This window comes from Podarcis erhardii (genome assembly GCF_964252035.2).
Source record: "Podarcis erhardii genome assembly, chromosome: 2".
Taxonomy (NCBI): domain Eukaryota; kingdom Metazoa; phylum Chordata; class Lepidosauria; order Squamata; family Lacertidae; genus Podarcis; species Podarcis erhardii.
The window spans coordinates 6,381,049-6,400,302 of record NC_138498.1 but is presented as its reverse complement, the minus strand read 5'-3'; the positions used below and the strand labels follow the sequence as shown (position 1 = coordinate 6,400,302).

Below are 19,254 nucleotides of genomic sequence, written 5' to 3'. Positions count from 1 at the left end.
TCTGCAGAGGCTTAGGGCAGAGAGGCGAAGGGAACTGGTGTCTCCCAGGAGGAGTGCTCGCCTTAAGGCCAAGAGAGGCGGGGCTTCTGGGGGCCGGGACCGCCCCCGGCCTTAGAAGAAGATAAAGGTCAGGCAGCCCGGTCCCAGGTTGCGGGAGCAACATCGTTGTGAAGTATCTGCTTTACCCAGTCCTTGTTCGGCACTCCCAGTGTGCCTGTTCCTCGCCCGGCTTCCTGCTTCTGCCTTACCAGTGTTCCTGTTCCCCGCCTGGACTCCTGCTTCTGCCTTACCAGTGTTCCTGTTCCCCACCTGGACTCCTGCTTCTGCCTTACCAGTGTTCCTGTTCCCCGCCTGGACTCCTGCTTCTACCCTACCAGTGTTCCGGTTCCTCGCCTGGCTTCCTGCTTCTGCCCTACCATCGTTCCTGCTACCCCGCCCGGCTCCCTGTTGATCTTGGCCTACGGTAATAGTACCTCATCCCCCCTGGGACCAGCACAGACAGAAATAAAAGCATGTAGATACATTTCTGTCTGAGTCTGATTCCCCTCCCTGGGGATATGCAGGGAGGAGGAGAAGCAGTGGTGTGTTTTTCTCACAGTCTGAGAAAAATCGCCGATACGGACCTCAACTGTTTTTCCTGCCACGAGTCGCGGGAGGGAGGTCAAAAGGAATTCAGCCGGTGCCTGGACAGATAGGCACATACCTCTGACCGAGGCAGAATTCCAACAATTGGTAGCAGAGGATGGTTTCTTCGATCCATGGAAGTCTGCAGAAATAGTAGCAGAGCTGCTGTTTTCATCTCTCTCCATGGAAGCCTGAAGTGAGGGGCAAATTCCTCTGCAGCCAGAAGCTGACCAGAAGAAGCTGACAGCCAAGCCACGGAGCCCAAGGTATGAGATTTTCGGGCTTAAAAGAGTGAATGCAGATTGATTCATTCTCTGCTTCAAAGGAGCAGCGTTTGGGAAAACAGCTCCAAGTGAGAGAGGCCTGCATTCCAGACATTCTTGTGGTTTCCTGTCCAAGGAAAGGAATGCACTGTTGCTAAGCAACACCGGCCAGTTACTCGAGAGAGCTGGGCTATCAGGCTATGCCTCAGAGAGGCAAAAACAACGTCTTGTTTTGACTAAGCTCTCATGAACTGTTGGAAGGGACATTCCAACGCAGCCAGTGTAAGAGCTGCCAGGTGCCAAGAGCGTAAACAAACCAGCTTTTGGATTTTAGAGGCTTGTGTTTGAGAATTAAAGGCAAAGGACTCAAAATGGATGCCAAGAAGGGGGGAGCCCTGCCTTCTCCACCCCTCCTGACCAATGAGAATTATGCATCATGGTCTATTAAGATGAAGGCCCTGCTGCAGAATCAGAGACTGTTTGGGGTGATTGAGAACCCCATCCCTGCAGCACCAACGCGTGCTTGGGAGTCACAGAATGTGAAGGCCAGAACGGCTATAATTCTGTGTGTGTCAGACTCGCAGCTTGTGCATATACAGGATTTACAGCACGCGAAAGACGTTTGGGACACGCTGAGAAGGACACATCAGAGAGATGCAGGTTCTTCAGCGTTGCTGTATTTTGAAAAGCTGACCAACCTGAGGCTTGCGCCTGATGGAGATGTTCAAGCGCACCTGACGGAAATGAAATTTCTGCGCCAACAGATGGTGGAACGCAATTTCCATCTGCAGGAGGAAGTGTTTTGCTTCATGGTGATAAACAGCCTTAATCGGACTTACAAAACCGTTGCCAGTCAGCTGGGGTCCCTCCCAGCGCAGGATTTGACTTCGGAGAGGGTCTTTGCCGTCGTCCTTAATGAACATGACAGACTTGCTGCCCTGGAGGTCAAGGACAGGGGGAGACAAGAACGGAGTTCTGACACCCCCAATGCTGTTGCTACTGGAGAAAATGCTGTAGCTTTGAACGTTGTCCGATGTTTCAATTGTGGACAGACTGGGCATCTTCAGCGGAACTGCAAGAAGCCACGTCAGAACAAAGGTGCCAAGGGAAGCTCCACGAAGTCTGAGGCGTCAGGCAAAAGTCATACCAAGTCACAGGCGAAGCCTGCAAAGGCTTTGATGTCGCTAAAGGCCACACCAGAAGTGGAGAACACTTTCGTTCTAGACACGGGCGCCACGGTTCATATGTCCCCAAACAGACAGCTATGTTCGTCGTTTAAGAAGCAAAGCTTCGCTGTACAACAAGCCAACGGTCAAGAGCTAGAAGCCACCGGAATTGGAACTGTGTATCTTAAAAGTCTGAACTTGACTATAAACAATGTTTATTTGGTTCCAGGGTTGAAGTACAATCTGCTCAGCGTTTTGCAGATTGCCAAGAAGGGACTAAAACTGTCCTATGATGATGAGTGCTGCGAGATCTACAAAGATGGAGAGCTGTATCTTTCTGCCAAAGAGAAAGATGGACTGTATTTGTTGACTTTTGATCAAAGTGATTACATGAAATGTAATTCTAACATGATCTCTTTTGCAGGTGTAGCCAAGAAGAACGCCAAGCAGGTCACCTCGAGGGTCAACAGGGCATTTCAGCGGGTGTATGCTGATGTGATTGGTCCTCTAGCACCATCTAGAGGCAATGCAAAATATTACCTAATGTGTGTTGATTCTTTCACAGGTTTTGTCTGGATTTATCTTTTGGAGAGACCAAAAGACGCCTTAGAAAGGTTTAAAGAGTTTTGTGACAAGGTTAAAAATATGCATGATGCTGACATAAATTGTCTTTGCACAGATGAGAAGCCAATTTTTCTCTTACAGGATTTCCAGAGGTTCCTGAAGAAGAAAGGGATAAGACACAAAACTGCAGCTTCCGAAGAAGCTTGGAAGAGATGTGTCTGTGTTAGGGTGAACAAAGAATTGCAAAAGGGAATGGAAGCGCAATTGCTAAGTTCACATCTGCCACATGAGTACTGGGCTGAATCGCTAATGTTGTTTTGTTATACGTGGTTGAGAAAGTTTTCAAAAGAGTTGGGAAGTTCTCCTTTTGAGAAACTGTTCCATAGAAAACCTTCTGTTGCCCATTTCAAGGTTTTTGGGTCTCATGTGAGGACAGAAGCTCCGGGGGGAGTAAAGAATGCCAGAGGCATTTTTGTGGGTTATGAAAAGGGTCTCTACAGAGTAATTTTGTCTGAATCTGGTCAGGTGATTCTCACAAAATTCCTAGAGAGTGCTCCTGAACAGGAGAGAGTGATTGTTCACACATTTCCCACAGGAGATGATGATTCTGATGATGATGATGATGATGATGTTGATTTTATTGAATTCAGTAGTACAGATGATGACAGCGATAGCTCAGACAGCTCAGTTGTCACAGTCATTGAGAGGAAATCTCACATAATGACTAAACCCTCAGAAGAGGAGGATGAACCACTGATTAAGCTTAGTACTGGTTCTCCAGAGTGTTCAGAGGCTGAACCAGAAAGCAAAGAAGAGCAACATCTCTTACGTAGGTCTGAGAGAGCAACGAAGGGTGTACCACCCAAGAGGTATTCAAAAGAGTTTGCCAACCTAGCTATTGCATGTGTTGCTGTTGTAAACGACCAAGGTCAAATTGAAACTGTGTCTGAGTCAGAGACAAAGACACAACAGAGAGTTGCTAACCAAGGTAATGCAGATGCACTCATTCCTTGGAAGTCACACAACCAGAGAGGTACATTGGTAAAACCAGTGGCGGGTAGTTCCAAGGGTGGAACTGAAACAACAGGGGAATGTTATACATATAACAACTGTTTGTTTTCTTCTCTGGATCAAGCATTGCTCGCTGCACGCATTGATTCTTTAGGGGGAGCATGTTACCATAAAGAAGCAATGCAGAAGCAAGAAGAAGCAGCTAAGCCAGCTGCTGCTGGCTGGAAAGCCAGACAGGATGTTTGTGACTGTTGCCATGGCAAGAAAGGGGCAGTCCATTCTCAGTATTGAGCACCGGATGTGAGCTCAATGTGTGACATATGATCTGTACAGGATGTACATGGGTGGAGTCAGTTGGAGTTTCTCTGTTGTTCGAAGAGTGCAGACATCTTTAACTGTATGGCTGCTAAAGACAGAAATAAAAGCATGTAGATACATTTCTGTCTGAGTCTGATTCCCCTCCCTGGGGATATGCAGGGAGGAGGAGAAGCAGTGGTGTGTTTTTCTCACAGTCTGAGAAAAATCGCCGATACGGACCTCAACTGTTTTTCCTGCCACGAGTCGCGGGAGGGAGGTCAAAAGGAATTCAGCCGGTGCCTGGACAGATAGGCACATACCTCTGACCGAGGCAGAATTCCAACAGAGAGGTGAAAGCTAAGAGAATACGGATGGTGTGGGTTGGTTGGTTGGTTGGTTGGTTGGTTGGTTGGTTGGTCATCATAACCTCCAATCCCCTACACTCATCCTTCTGAATTTTTGCAAGTTACCTTCCTATGAACACCTTTATGATGTATGAGCAGACCCCAGTTAAGAAACTTGGGTGCAACAAGATTAGGATCTGTCGTCTTCACAGAAAAGATCCGGGGCATTCTAGGTACATGGGATGTGGTGGAGGCTGGTCCACTAGGTCTACTGGAACCCTGACCTACCAAGTCTTTCCCCATCCACCATACAAATGATTGGACATCTTTGTTCTATCCCTACATATGTCAGAATAGAGGGAAAGGGTCAAACAAATTCTTTTTTTAAAAAATATACAATTTTATTAGTTTTTACATATATTTTCCAAACAGAACATATCATTTCATCTCATTTTATACAACATTTTGGCTATTTTAGCCTGAGACTTCCATCAACCACGCCTAATGATTTTCAAACTTCATCTCTTAATCTTACATTTGTTATCCTATCTTTTACTTTTAATCATCCATAACTTAAAGTCCATTCTCATAAATCTTTTCTGCAATATTTCATATAGTTCTCCTTACAAAACTTCGTGTAGTCCTACAAGCGTAGTCAGTTGGTTACAATTGTCTTTCAGGTAACTCGTATATTTACTCCAATTTTTCAAGAATTTCTGGTCCTGCTGGTTTCAAATTCTCCCTGTCATCTTATCCAATTCTGCATAGTCCATCAATTTCATCTGCCATTCCTCTTTCGCCAGTAGTTTTTCCTGCTTCCATTTCTGTGCCAATAATATTCTTGCAGTAGTTGTCGCATATAACAACAGTTTTTTATCTTGTCTTTTAATGTCAGAGCCTACAATACCAAGTAAAAATGCTTCTGTTTTTTTTTATAAATGTAAACATCTTTTTCATCTCATTATAAACCATTTCTCAGAAACCTTTCACTTTCTTACATTCCCACCACAGATGATAAAAAGTGCCTTCCTTTTCCTTACATTTCCAACATTTATTGCTTATTTTATACAAGTCTTTGGCCCAATGTATCATAACCGACTTAACCTCTTCATCTTTCAAATGCCATTCCAACAGCAATTTATACATTTTTGTCAATGTTTTAAATTTGTTATTTAATATTTCCATTTCAAATTTTGACTTAATATAACCAAATCCATTTTTCTTTAAATCTTCTTTAAACATTTCATTAATTTGGCGATAGGGCAACCAATCATTTACATATTCTTTTACCTCTTCATAAGGTTTAATTTTCCAACTATTTCCATCTTCTCTTACTAACTTTTCATATGTGGCCCAATTTTTACTCATATTTATCTATTTTACACCCATTGCTTCCAAAAGTGACAACTACCATGGTGTTTTACGTTCTAGGTTTTCATACCTATCCCATATTTCATATAGAGATCTTCAGAATATGTGGTTTCCAAATCCTTTAGGCACTTTTATTTTGTCATACCATAAATATGCGTGCCAACCAAACCTATGATCAAATCCTTCTAAATATTTTCTAACAACATTCCTTCAACCAATAGAGGCAGGATGCTTGATAGTATAACTTCAAGTCTGGCAAGGCAAAGCCCCCTCTTTTACTAATATCAGTTAACAATTTAAATTTAATTCTTGGTTTCTTCCCCTGTCAGATGTATCTTGAAATTATTTCCTGCCACTCCTTAAATATAGCTGCCCCTTTGATTATCGGAATTGATTGGAACAAAAATAATATTTTTGGTAGCACATTCATTTCTTCAGTTTTCCTTATACTCTTTAGGAGGACCTATAGTACCGATATGAATAATAATGGTAACAATGGACACCCTTGTCTTGTACATTTCATAATTTCAATATATTCTGTTATAACATTATTTACTATCAAATTCGCTTTTTGGTTTGAATATATTGCTTTTATTCCTCTTATAAACAATTGTCCCATGTCCATTAATTCTAAAAATTTTATCATAAATTACCAAGATATATTATCAAAAGCCTTCTCTGCATCCACAAATATTAATATTTTGGTTAACTTTGACATCATTTGGTTTTTTTAATTAGCTTTTTCTCATTTTTCATCATCTGATTTAAAATTTCCATTTTTTTCTTCTCTGTTCTCTTTTTCTTAATACTATTTTGTTGTATGAAGAATCCTTGCATCAACACTTTGCTTGCATCCCACACAACACTCATTTTTGTTTCTCCATTACTATTATTCACAAAATACTCTGTTAAGACCTTCTGTGCTGCCTCATTTATTACTTGATCATCTAACAAACTTTCATTTAAAAAGGTAAAGGTAAAGGTACCCCTGCCCGTACGGGCCAGTCGTGTCCGACTCTAGGGTTGCGTGCTCATCTCGCTCTATAGGCCGTGAGCCAGCGCCGTCCGAAGACACTTCCGGGTCATGTGGCCAGCATGACGAAGCTGCAGCTGGCGAGCCAGCACCCACGCAGCACACAGAAACGCTGTTTACCTCCTGCTATAAAGCGGTACCTATTTATCTACTTGCACTTAAGAGTGCTTTCAAACTGCTAGGTGGGCAGGAGCTGGGACCGAACGACGGGAGCTCACCCCGCCGCGGGGATTCGAACCGCTGACCTTACGATCAGCAAGTCCTAGGCACTGAGGTTTTACCCACAGCGCCACCCGCGTCCCTAAAGTTGTATGATACTGCTTTAAATGTTTCGTGAAAACGGGGCTAAAGAGTCTTGAGGCATTGTAATCCAAAAGTGTCTTTGGTTGAATCTCAATTTTTATAACTCTAGGTATTAGTTCGCTGGATGTCCAAACATAGTTCTGTTTGTGAGTTTCATGAAGAAAAACTTACAAGGGATGGGGGTTGGTCAAGGGTTTGGAAATGGTATAGGTGCAACTCAGAACAAAAGGCTAAATTAATTGTGAATAATGTAGTGACGAAAGAATTTAAGATAGAGAAAGGAACACGACAAGGTTGCCCAATCTCTCCATTGCTTTTTATATCGGTCCTGGAGGTTCTTTTAAACATGATTAGAAGGGACCAATTGGTTAAAGGTATACAAGTCGGAGCTAAACAGTACAAATTGAAAGCATTTGCTGATGATTTGGTATTGACATTACAGGAGCCAGAGTCTAGTACTAAAAGAGTACTGGAACTAATTCAAGAATTTGGTCAGGTAGCGGGTTTTAAGTTGAACAAAATGAAAACTAAGGTTTTAGAGAAAAACCTAACAGTGATTGAGAGAGAGAGGTTTCAGAAGGAGACAGGATTAACACTGGTTAAGAAAGTGAAATACCTAGGGGTCAATATGACTGGCAAGAATGTGAACTTATTTAAGGATAACTATGAAAAATGTTGGATGGAAGTGAAAAAGGACTTAGAAATATGGTCAAATCTGAAGCTACCATTGCTAGGCCGAATTGCTGCGATAAAAATGAATGTACTGCCTAGGATGCTGTTTTTGTTTCAAACATTGCAAATTCTGGATAAAATGGATTGTTTCAAGAAGTGGCAGAGAGATATTTCTAGATTTGTCTGGCAGGGCAAGAAACCTCAAATAAAATTTAAGATACTAACTGATGCTAAAGAAAGAGGTGGATTTGCCCTGCCAGACCTTAAACTTTATTATGAATCAGCCGCTTTTTGCTGGCTGAGAGAATGGTTGCTTCTTGAAAATACTGACATGCTGGATCTAGAAGGTTTTAACAACGTATTTGGGTGGCATGCATATTTGTGGTATGATAAGGTCAAAGCACATAAAGCATTTAAAAATCATATTGTCATAAAAGCACTGTTTAACGTCTGGATAAGATATAAGGACTTGCTCGAAAATAAAACCCAAAGGTGGTTGTCACCAATGGAAGCGAAGGCTCAGAAAAAGCACAATATGGAGGCCAATTGGCCGAAATATTGGGAAATTCTGGAACAAGAGGGAGATAGATTAAAACTACAGAGTTTTGAAAAACTAAAAAATAGAGTGCGAGATTGGCTCCATTATTATCAAATAATGGAGGCATATAATCTGGATTTAAAAAATGGCTTCCAGGTGGAAAAATCAAAATTGGAAATAGAAGTGTTAGATCCCAAAAGTAAGAACTTGTCAAGAATGTATAACTTGCTGTTGAAATGGAACACTCAGGATGAAACGGTGAAATCAGCTATGATTAAATGGGCACAAGATGTTGGACATAATATTATGATGGCTGACTGGGAACAGTTATGGACCACAGGTATGAAGTTCACAGCATGTAACGCCTTAAGAGAGAATATAATGAAAATGATATACAGGTGGTACATGACACCAGTCAAGCTTGCAAAAATTTATCATTTGCCCAATAATAAATGTTGGAAATGTAAAGAGACTGAAGGCACATTCTTTCCCCTTTGGTGGACATGCCCAAGGATTAAGACTTTCTGGGAAATGATCTACAATGAAATGAAAAAGGTATTTAAATATACTTTTCTGAAGAAACCAGAGGCCTTTCTCCTGGGCATGGTCGGCCAATTGGTGCCAAAGAAGGATAGAACTTTCTTTATGTATGCTACAACAGCAGCAAGAATACTTATTGCAAAGTACTGGAAGACACAAGATCTACCCACCCTGAAAGAATGGCAGATGAAGGTGATGGACTACATGGAACTGGCGGAAATGACTGGCAGAATCCGAGACCAGGGAGAAGAGTCGGTGGAAGAAGATTGGAAGAAATTTAAAGTTTATCTACAGAAACATTGTAAAATTAAGGAATGTTAGAAGGAGGCTGGAATGAAGTTATGTGGCTTTAGCAGAAATATTATAAAGGATTAAGTAAAAATAGATTGTTAATGGATGAAAGGAGGAAAGGTAAAGTTACATTATATTAAGATAAATTATAGGATAAGAATTGGGAAAGATGGAAAGGATTTGCTGAAATAGCTAACCGAACTAGAATATAAAAAAGGGAGGTGCGAGGAGGTCAAGGAAACAAGCAAATGAAAGATAAGTTATGGGAAGGTTCGTTGTGTTTTTTAATTGTTTCTATTTTTCTGTTTTTCTGTTTTTTATTAAAAAAAAATCCCTATTATGTGTTGTCAAGTTTTTGTTTAATTTGGAGTTATCTCTTTTTGTTACATTTAAAATTATTTTTTAAATGTTACAAAAAGAGATAACTCCAAATTAAACAAAATTCATATTTTTTTAAATTATAATAAATATTATTTAAAAAAAAAATAATTCCACACATTTCCACGCAGTCGCTATTCACTATAGAAGAAGAATCCCAGGAGTCCAAAAAACAACTTAAAGACAAGGGAACGGGGGGGGGGAGTTCTAACACTCTCCTCTCCACACAGCTTCTCCCCAAGGTGTTCGGAGGTACGACTATTTTATAAAGTTTTAAATAGGTCTATCTATGCTGGACATTTGCAGGTCCTGCTAAAAGAAAGCTGCTATTTGGTTTCTTTTCCCCTTAACAGTTTTTAATTTCAATCTACGCAGTTCCACAAAATTGAAAGTAAAAGTTCCCAGGAAGCTCTCCCCTCTCCCTGCCCCATGGTATCCAAAAAGTCTCAAAAGAATGTATAATATATCCAGATTAAGAGGTTTTTTCACGCCTTTCTCAGTAAATGTTCAGTCTTTTCAAATAAAGAACAACTGTAATTGTGAATCTTATATCTCCGCTGTAGGAAAGTTAAATAGAGTCAAGTTCTCTAGGAAATTCATGCAACCACCTTCAGATCACAAACAGAGCTGACCTCCTTTTTTTGCACCCCACTGTCTTCTGAATTATTATAACACCAAATTAATTTTTTTATGTGTATGCAATTATACATTTTCTTTCTTTGTATCTCTGTGACTTTGAGGCATCTAATCATAAGCCTGCATTTTTATCAAAGCTTCTATATGTTTAATCAGGGCTTGCATTTTAAAATAAGCTTAAAGATTTTCAAATGTTTCATGCCAGGCAAAAGACCAGCTGCCTAAAAGGCCTTGGCAATGTTTTTCCTCCTAGGAAAGGGGCCCCCTGATTTATAGCAGAAAACAATTCTCAAAGTCATAAAAAAAGGGAGTTACAGACCTGACCTTGCATGTTGCAAAGTACTAAATTAAGGGTGGATAAATGGGTAAAATAACACCATTTGCCTCCCAGTAAAATGAGCCATATCTTCTTCCGAAGGTTGAAAGGCCAGGAGCAATGGAGAAGCATCTAGCTGGCTGTGAAAGGAGGGGTGTAAACTGAAGAGGCTTCTTTTAAGGCTGTTTTTTACTGAGTTCCTTTTTTTTACTTTACAAAGGCCTTATTCCTTTTAAAAGGCTACCTATGATAATGTATGAAATATATTAGCTTAAATATATTGGCTTAAATGTAATTATGCAAAGGATTTAAGAAATGCTAGATTCTTATTTCATAGAGTCATATTGCAATAGGAGACCAGAGGGGCAAATGAGCCCAGCCTCCTGCCAGACAGGAGACGCCATCGAGCACTCCTGATATATAGTTGTCAGGCCTTTTTGTTTAGAAACCATCAAATGAAGGAGATCTTTCAATGTTGATGTGAACTCAAGATCCTTGACATCTGTTGAAGATAAAAATTTAAGATTAACCATCTGTTTTAGAAGGCAATAGGGCAAGGAGGGCAAGAGGTGAGCTGGTAATTAAGATTCCTTGTTGAGACATATGTAAGATATATTACTACTTATTTGTCATTTATAGATGTAACAATATATAGCTCTTTGTGTTCCATAAAAGGGCGAGGAAATGGGTGTATCTCTTGTGATTGGTTCTAGCAAACAGCCAATAGGAATTTCAACCAGGCTGATTGGACAGAGGCAGCCACAGGAGGAGCAAGGGGGTTGGATTAAGGAAATATAAGTGCTGGCCAGAATGGCAGGAGGCAGGCCAGAGCTTGGTAACCATGTACCACTGAGCCTCTCATTTATTTGTCTGACAAATAAATTACTATTTTAATTTCTCTATTGCTGCGTTGAATATTTCATTCCAGCTAAGCGTTAACCACAAGCAGGGTTCTACAACTTCCCTCCACCTGTGCTTAGCATCATTTAATTATTTTTATATCATTTAATATTGTGTTAAAGAGATACATTATACATATTAACCCATAAAATCTTTGTTTTATTTTTTAACCTTAACTTTGCGAATTTCAATCTATGCATATCACTAAATTTATTTTGGAACAATGTTTTGTCATGTATTCTTCTACATACTCCCATTCCTTCCTTAATTTCTGATTTGGTTGTAATCTGATCGCTGCCGTCATTTTGGCCAGATTGACAAACTCACAAAATTTATTTTGCCATTCCGCTACTGAATGAACAAAGTCTGCTTTCCAATTTTTCGCAACTGGAATTCTAGTGGCAGCTGTTGTGTATAAGAATATTTTTTTCTTGTCATTGGGGATGTCTTTTGTCACTATACCTAAAAGGAACACTTCTTGCCTTTTCTCGAATGTTGTTTTAAACATCTTTTTTGGTTCTTCATGGATACTACACTAGAACTTTTTTATTTTCTCACATCCCCACCATACATGATACATTGTTCCTTCTGCCTTCTTACATCTCCAACATACATTTGATTTTAATTTATATATTTTACCTAATCTGGCAGGGGTCATACACCACCTGTACATCATTTTCATCCGATTTTCCTTTATTGTGTAACCAGGGCCGTCTTTAGCAGATGTGGCGCTGGGGTGCAGATATCCTCCCAGCACCCCCAAATTACCACGGATAGTGGGGGAGTGAAGCTGCACACTGCCAGCCATGGGGGGAGGCACAACTCTGGGGCACCCCTGAGAGGCCACCACCCTGGCGCGACGCACCACAAAACCCTATGGGAAAGATGGCTCTGTATGTAACAGGCAGTCAATTTGATGTCTTGTTTCCACAACCTTTCCCACTGTTCCATCTCGATTGCATAACCGAAATCCTGGCCCCACCTAATCATGACCTCCTTTGCTTCAATTCCCATTCCAGTAATAAATTGTACATACATGGCCAGAAAACATAGAAGAGTATTGATTAATAAGAAATTATGAACGGAATTTATTTCTTCAGGTGGGTGAAAAGCTTTTGCTACAGAGAGGAGGGAATGCCTCTTACCCTCCTTCCTGCATCCTCTGTTGCCTCTGTGCATTCTGCTTGTTAAGAGGGACGAGACGGGCCATTTGTAGGAAAGGAACAGGACCATACAGGTTTTCTTGGGTTCTAGGCCCTCTTTTTATAAAAAATTATGGAACAGTCAAAGGTTTTGCCAAAACTCCCTTGTGGGGAAGAAGATTGCAATGCAAGCAACAATGAGAATATCACATTGGTGCATTGTATGTGTGTGTGTGTGTGTGTGTGTGTGTGTGTGTGTGTGTATCCCTGGATGCCAAGATCCAAGTTTGGGGTTGGAGAGATTGTGGAAGGTAGATATTAAATTCACAGCATGCTGTAACCTTAGGGAGAACATCATGAAGGTGTTATATAGATGGCATCATACCCCCCCCCCCCTTGAAACTAGCGGAAATGTATAAAGGAAGGTCACCGACTTGCTGGAGATGTAAAATAGATGTGGGGTCATACTACCACATGTGGTGGACTTGTGCAATCATTAGGGGATTCTGGGATAATATCTATAATGAATTCAAGAAATTATTCAGACACACTTTTAAAAAAACAACAACAGAGATCTTTCTTTTAGGCATTTTACCATTAGAAATTAAGAAAGACATAAGACCACTGTTCATGTATGCCACCACAGCAGCAAGAATTCTTGTGGCGAGGAAGTGGAAAAATGAAACAATGCCGACAATCACAGATTGGCAGATACTCATGTTAGAATATTTACAACTAGCAAAACTGACGGAAAGAGTTAGAGGAGTATTGAACCAGAAAACATTTGGAGAATGGAGAATATTTCAGGATTATATGGGATCATATTGTACCAACCACACCATGTTATCAGAACTTGAGTGATCCTTTAAACACAACAAATACCATTTGTAGAGTAGATCCTTCCAGTTAGGCTGGGCATGGAATATTTGCTCATTAAATTCAGAAAAAAGAGGAAAAATACAAGTACGTTTGCCCTTCTGTGTGTGTGTGTGGTGTGTACACACATCTACACACAAACACACACACATTTTTCTTATGTTCTGAATATAAAAAGACACTTTTATGGGCTTCTTATAAATGGAGAAAGAGAGAGGGCAAGAAAGAAAACAAAAAGTGGAGCTATATTTCCTGATGCGCACAATTGATTTGCTTAAATAGGAAAAACAACTCTTGATCTTGTACTTCTCATTGTATTCTCCAGTTCATCACATGACAAAATATGTCATATGTGTTTAAAAATCAGGTCAATAAAGAATCACTAAAGAATGGGAGAAATACGTGGATTATTTAAAAAATATTTGCAAACATTTAACTACATTAGCAGGAAGGAAACAACACAAGAAGTTAAATAATAACTTATTTGGTAACTGTTGTTGTTGTTGTTGTTGTTTAGTCATTTAGTCGTGTCCGACTCTTCATGACCCCACGGACCAGAGCACGCCAGGCACTCCTGTCTCCCGCAGTTTGGTCAGACTCATGTTTGTAGCTTCGAGAACACTGTCCAACCAATTTGGAAACTAGACAGTAACAATTATAAGGAACTATAGGGGAAATGCAGTGATAAAAGTGAAACCAGAAGGTGAAATAGAAGGGGAAGAGGGAAGTCAAATTATGTTTTTATTTCTGAAGATGCACTACATTTCATATCTTTTGTTAAGCTGAAAACTCGAAAAATAAAATTAACAAACAAAACAAATTGGGTATCGGACCTTCAGCAAGTGGTGCAGTGATGGCAAAATAAGGCATATGACCTGTTGGATGCTGATGCTGAGCTTGCACAATATTTGAGCTCAGTGTCGTTTATGTCTATAGATGTAAATAAGATCACACTGTTCCTCTTTATTAAGCTGTTCAGTTAATAAGCAGCTAGCTAGAGCTATTGTTTATACTTCTTTTAGCATGCCTCTGCTCCAAGCAGCTCATTGCTTCATGCAAAATTCCTCCTTCCCCTCAATAACACTGCGAGGGAGGCTAAATAGAGCAGCAAGCTTCATGGTGGAGCAGGCGTTGGGATTTGGTTTCTCCAAGGCTTGCTAGGTGCCTGTGTGCCCACACTCTTGCAAGCTTATTCCCTGCAGGTTTCAGCCATGTGGCTCTACCTGGCTGCCCTGCTGGGGCTTTACTTCCTTCACCGATGGTACCAGGAGAGACAGACGGTGGAGAACCTGACGGAGAAATATGTCTTCGTCACCGGCTGTTCCTCTGGCTTTGGGAACCACCTTGCCAGGCATCTGGATGCCCGGGGTCTGCGGGTGTTGGCAACCTGTACCACCCAGATGGGGGCAGAGCAGCTGGACAAGGTCACCTCAGAGCGCTTGAAAACCACCGTTCTGGATGTCACCAGTAAGGAGAGTGTGGCGGCAGCGACAGAGTGGGTGAAAGAACAAGTGGGGAACAAAGGTAGCTTTTTGTTGTTCTGTTTCCATGCTCTGAATCAGGCCAGGGATTATCTGTATCATCATCTGCTTATCTTTATTCCACTTTCCCACAAAATGTAGCCAGAGCGACTCCCAATACAGTGGTACCTCGGGTTAAGTACCTAATTCGTTCCGGAGGTCTGTTCTTAACCTGAAACTGTTCTTAACCTGAAGCACCACTTTAGCTAATGGGGCCTCCTGCTGCCGCTGCACCGCCAGAGCACAATTTCTGTTCTCATCCTGAAGCAAAGTTCTTAACCCGAGGTACTATTTCTGGGTAAGTGGAGTCTGTTACCTGAAGCATATATAAGCTGAAGCATATGTAACCCGAGGTACCACTGTATATCAAAAATAAAAAGTATGACCATTTAAAAAAGTATTAGAAACAACTAAAATCAATAAGACAATGAATGGGGGAGGAATTCCATGGGGTCACCTTAATTCAGCCTCTGTCAAGAGCTACTAGGATTGCCAAATAACCTGAAAGATTATTGCTTTGTGCCTTTGACAGCAGCTTGTTCTGTGAAGTCACACAGTGAAACTTCATTTTGTATGAAGATAAATGTTCCTGTCTGATAATGTCCACAGATACAAGAGACCATAATCAATGCTGCCAGATTTTAATTTTAATTAAAAAATAATAATTAAAAATGATCAACCTAATTCTAAAAACACAGATGCAAGATATCATAATCAGTGTTGCAAGATTTTAATTTTAACTGACAAGCAGCTGCAGGACCTCAAACTGATTAGCCAGCATTTGCAGTGTAGGAGAAGCCTCTGGAGTCATTTTGCTGATCTACATTGAATTTTTCCTCCTAACAGCAGCTGGGAAATGAGGCATTTAAGATGGGGGGAAATACTTGGGAGAAGAAGGGACCAGAGCAGCTATATTGCAATATCTTTTAAGATGCTTCCCATTTAAATGTGTTTGGGGAGCCCAGAGCAGAGAATATGGAAGGTATAACCTTCTGGATCAGGCGAATGTCTCTTCTCATCCAGCATTCAGTTACCAGCAGATGACTTCTCGAAAGCAGCAATCAAGCGCACTCTCCCTTCCTGTGCTTTCCAGCAATCGGTATTTGGAAGATTTTTGCTTCCAGTATAGAGGCAGAGCATAGACATCTTGGCTGTCCAATCCACTTTTAAAACCATCCAAGTGGGTGGGCATCCCTATCTCCTGTGGCTGTTAGATCTATATTTTAATTAAGAGAAGTACTTTCTCTTAGCTGTCCTGGACCTTCCAACATTCATTAGATGTCCATGAGTTCTAGTGTTGGAGAATGAGAAGCAGTGTGGTGCAGTGGTTAGAGTTTCAGACTAGGACCTAGGAGACCTGGGTTCAAATCTCCACTTGGCATACTGCTCATTGGGTGAGGTCCCAACACTGATCTTTGGAGAGCTCCAGTTTCTACATCTCCCCATCTAGATATTCCATTTATTCCTATACAGTACTCTGTGTCCTGCTTCTTAACCAGTTTCATGACTGCTCAGCTTATTCAGGAGTCGGCAGTCTAAGTACACTAGGTCAACTGGATCAGTTTTATCCAACAGATCTACTTTGGATAAGCCTTCATGCTCTTTGCTAAATTTCATGTAAAGGCCTCCCAAAATGGCCCCCAGAGGTCATTGGTTGGCCTTACTTTTAAAACTGTGTGAATCCCTGGGGAAATATTGGCTCTCCAGCAATACTAAGATCAAATGCAAGAGCAGGGACGCATACTGAACTCTCTCTTTCTCTCTCTCTCTCGATATATCTCCAGAGATAAACATTTGTTGGTCAAAATTGTCTGTTTCAGTCCAGTGTTTTCTGTGTTGTCTTTCTCGATTTGCAGATACCCGTTTTTGGTTTTTTGAAAGAGTGATGTGAATAGAAGCTTTAGGACTCCCATGCTTTTAATTACAGCTTTCCTCTTAACAAATATTGCCCATTTTATTGCTTCCTGTTGATAGTAGTTGGGGAAAATTATGATGAACCGCCCATTCAACTTAAAAAAATAAATAAACCATTTTTTTTGTTTTCAATTACAATCCAATAATAGCCTCATTATAACAATACCAATTTATAATACAATTATTAATACCAATTGTTCCAATGCTGAATTATATAATTTAGATAAAGTGGCCCCCTGTGTGCTAAATTTGATGATTCTATTATTTTCCTAATTTCTGCCTTCCAAAATCTTATTAATTTCCATTACATTCCTGCCATAATAATAATCCCTTATACAACAACTGCAATATTAATAACTTCTATTTGTGTTGACATGTTAAATGATTTACGAAACTACATCCTTTTTCTTCCTGTGTGTGGCAATTCTTCTGCCTGTGGTGTTTCTTCCGGTCCTTGTAAGATGTTATGTCTCCCCACCCACCCAGTTGTTGCTGTTATTCTTCATGCCTTGGGCGGAGCTGATATCCCAATGTTGTTCCAGAAATTTCTCCCTTGCTCCATCCCGTGCTTCGTTGTTTTGCAACTTTAACAAATCCTAGAATACATATCAACCAAAATATAGACCACAAGAATAATACTACATCCACACTTCCAAAATCTAGCATACATGCAAATGTTATGCTAGGTGGGAACCTGGAACAATAATTATCTCTTCTTCTTCTTCTTCTTCTTTTGAAATAATTTTTATTTGATTTTTACAAGATTATAACAATACCAAATCCATACCCACATTTAGAAATTTCTCTGAATCTTCAGATTTCCCCCTTCTGCTTTATGGGTCTTATTATCAACCTTTTCAACTGCATATTATTTCCTCATCCAAATTTTATGTCACCCCCTTTTGTCCATAATAATTTCTACATTACAAGTGTTATTGCAGTCCTGCTAATGTTTTCATCTGCTTACAGAGGTGTCTCAAGTCAATTGTAAATTTTTCCCATTCTTTATTAAAGTTTTGGTCTTCTTGGTTCCTGAGCTTTCAGGTCAGTTTTGCCCTTTCGGCATAGTGGCAATAGCTTAGTTTGCCATTCTTCTCTGGTAAGGACTTTGTCTTCATTCCATCTCTGGGCAAGTAACATCCATGCGGCTGTCGTTGCATACATAAAAAGTCTTTTCTGTTCCTTTGGGATCTTGGTACCTACACTTCCTAATAAAAAGGTTTCTGGTTTCTTTATCAAAGTTATTTTAAACAATTTAAAAATTCATTATATATCATTTCAGTTCATTATATATCATTTCCTTTGGGAAAGAATAACTGTCTCTTCCTGCACAGGGCTCTGGGGCTTGGTGAACAATGCGGGAATAGGTGTCCCATCAGGTCCCAACGAATGGCTGACCAAAGATGACTTTGCAAAGGTGATCAATGTCAACCTGCTAGGGTTGATTGACGTGACGCTCCACATGCTGCCGCTGGTGAGGAGAGCCAGAGGGAGGGTGGTCAATGTGTGCAGTGTGAATGGACGCCTGGCCTGCTTTGGAGGCGGTTACTGCCCATCAAAGTTTGGTGTGGAAGCCTTCTCTGACACCCTGAGGTAAAAACAAGCTCTGTAGCTTACTTTTGGTTTGGTTTGGTTTGGTGACGTGGTGTTTCTCCAGGTGTAGGGAATAAAAAACAGGTGGTGGGAAATCAGGCTGCTGTCAAGGGCTGAACCTTCAATCACAGATCAAAAAGCAGACATTTGCGCTGTTTGAGAGATAAGGATCCAGCTCATGCTTTGCCCACACTGGACCTGAAACACATTTGCTCATCTCCAGGTCTGCAGGGAAATATGTTTTTTCAAAATGCAAGCCTGAGATGAGATGAGATGAGATGGGAGGAGAGGGTGGGTGCGTGGAATCCACAGATCTGATTGAATTTGCTCCACCACCGATGAGAACCCATCACCTCTGCCAGCCCCCCTCCAGCCCCCCAGATGAGGATGCAGCCCTGGCAGCACAGGGGCCAAACCATCGTGCTAACTACCTCCCCGCCATTTGGTGAGGGTGAACGGAGAAGTTGTGGCTGGTTCTCAAAGATGGTTGGTTGTGTTTTGAGAGATGACAGCATCTTCAGAACAGTAGATCATCTGGGGGGGGCACCAGAAGGGGCAGGCTGGGGTACAGAAGGGCTTGCTGCCTCCTCCTCCATCACTACTGCTGCCTGCACCACCTTGTTGTCTCTGCCGGAATCCACACAGGGCCATCAAGGGGCTGCAGGGTCCCTGCCAGAGAGCTTGGCACAATTAGGACATGTTCAGTTTTTCACCTTTCAAATTCCAAAAATGGGGGTGCTAAAAAGTTGTAACATGACTTGGGAATTCAAAAGATATTTGGCTTCAATTGATACCATTTAGTTTTGATTGGTAAGTAAAACGTGTGAAATTGCATAGAAATCTTTAAAAATGATTGCCAAGGACTTGCAGCTATGTTGTTGTTGTTGTTGTTGTTGTTGTTGTTGTTGTTGTTGTTGTTAAGCATTCATTACCTCACCTTTTCAGAAGGCAAAATAAAAATT

The 19,254-nt window shown here is 40.9% G+C and overlaps 3 protein-coding genes across 5 annotated transcripts in view; 2 read left to right on the top strand and 1 right to left on the bottom strand.

Annotated features, from left to right (window-relative positions):
- The window catches only part of PRIM1 (DNA primase subunit 1), a 111,457-nt gene that overhangs the window by 28,646 nt on the left and 63,557 nt on the right, over positions 1-19,254 (top strand). The window contains exons 1-2 of one of the 4 annotated variants that reach the window (XM_081844768.1): positions 14,194-14,243; positions 14,360-14,789. The exons of 2 other annotated variants lie outside the window; for them this stretch is intronic. In XM_081844768.1, coding sequence (XP_081700894.1) covers positions 14,477-14,789 — 313 coding nt within the window. In that variant the 5' untranslated portion in view covers positions 14,194-14,243; positions 14,360-14,476. One more of the 4 variants, XM_081844766.1, reaches the window with a different exon arrangement.
- The window catches only part of HSD17B6 (hydroxysteroid 17-beta dehydrogenase 6), a gene marked incomplete at its 3' end in the record, with an annotated part of 129,238 nt that overhangs the window by 79,429 nt on the left and 30,555 nt on the right, over positions 1-19,254 (bottom strand).
- Positions 1-19,254, top strand: part of LOC309332214 (retinol dehydrogenase 16-like) — a 107,015-nt gene that overhangs the window by 69,092 nt on the left and 18,669 nt on the right. The window contains exon 2 of the mRNA XM_081845219.1: positions 18,034-18,292. Within this exon, the coding sequence (XP_081701345.1) occupies positions 18,034-18,292 (259 nt within the window). The remainder of the gene's footprint in view (positions 1-18,033; positions 18,293-19,254) is intronic.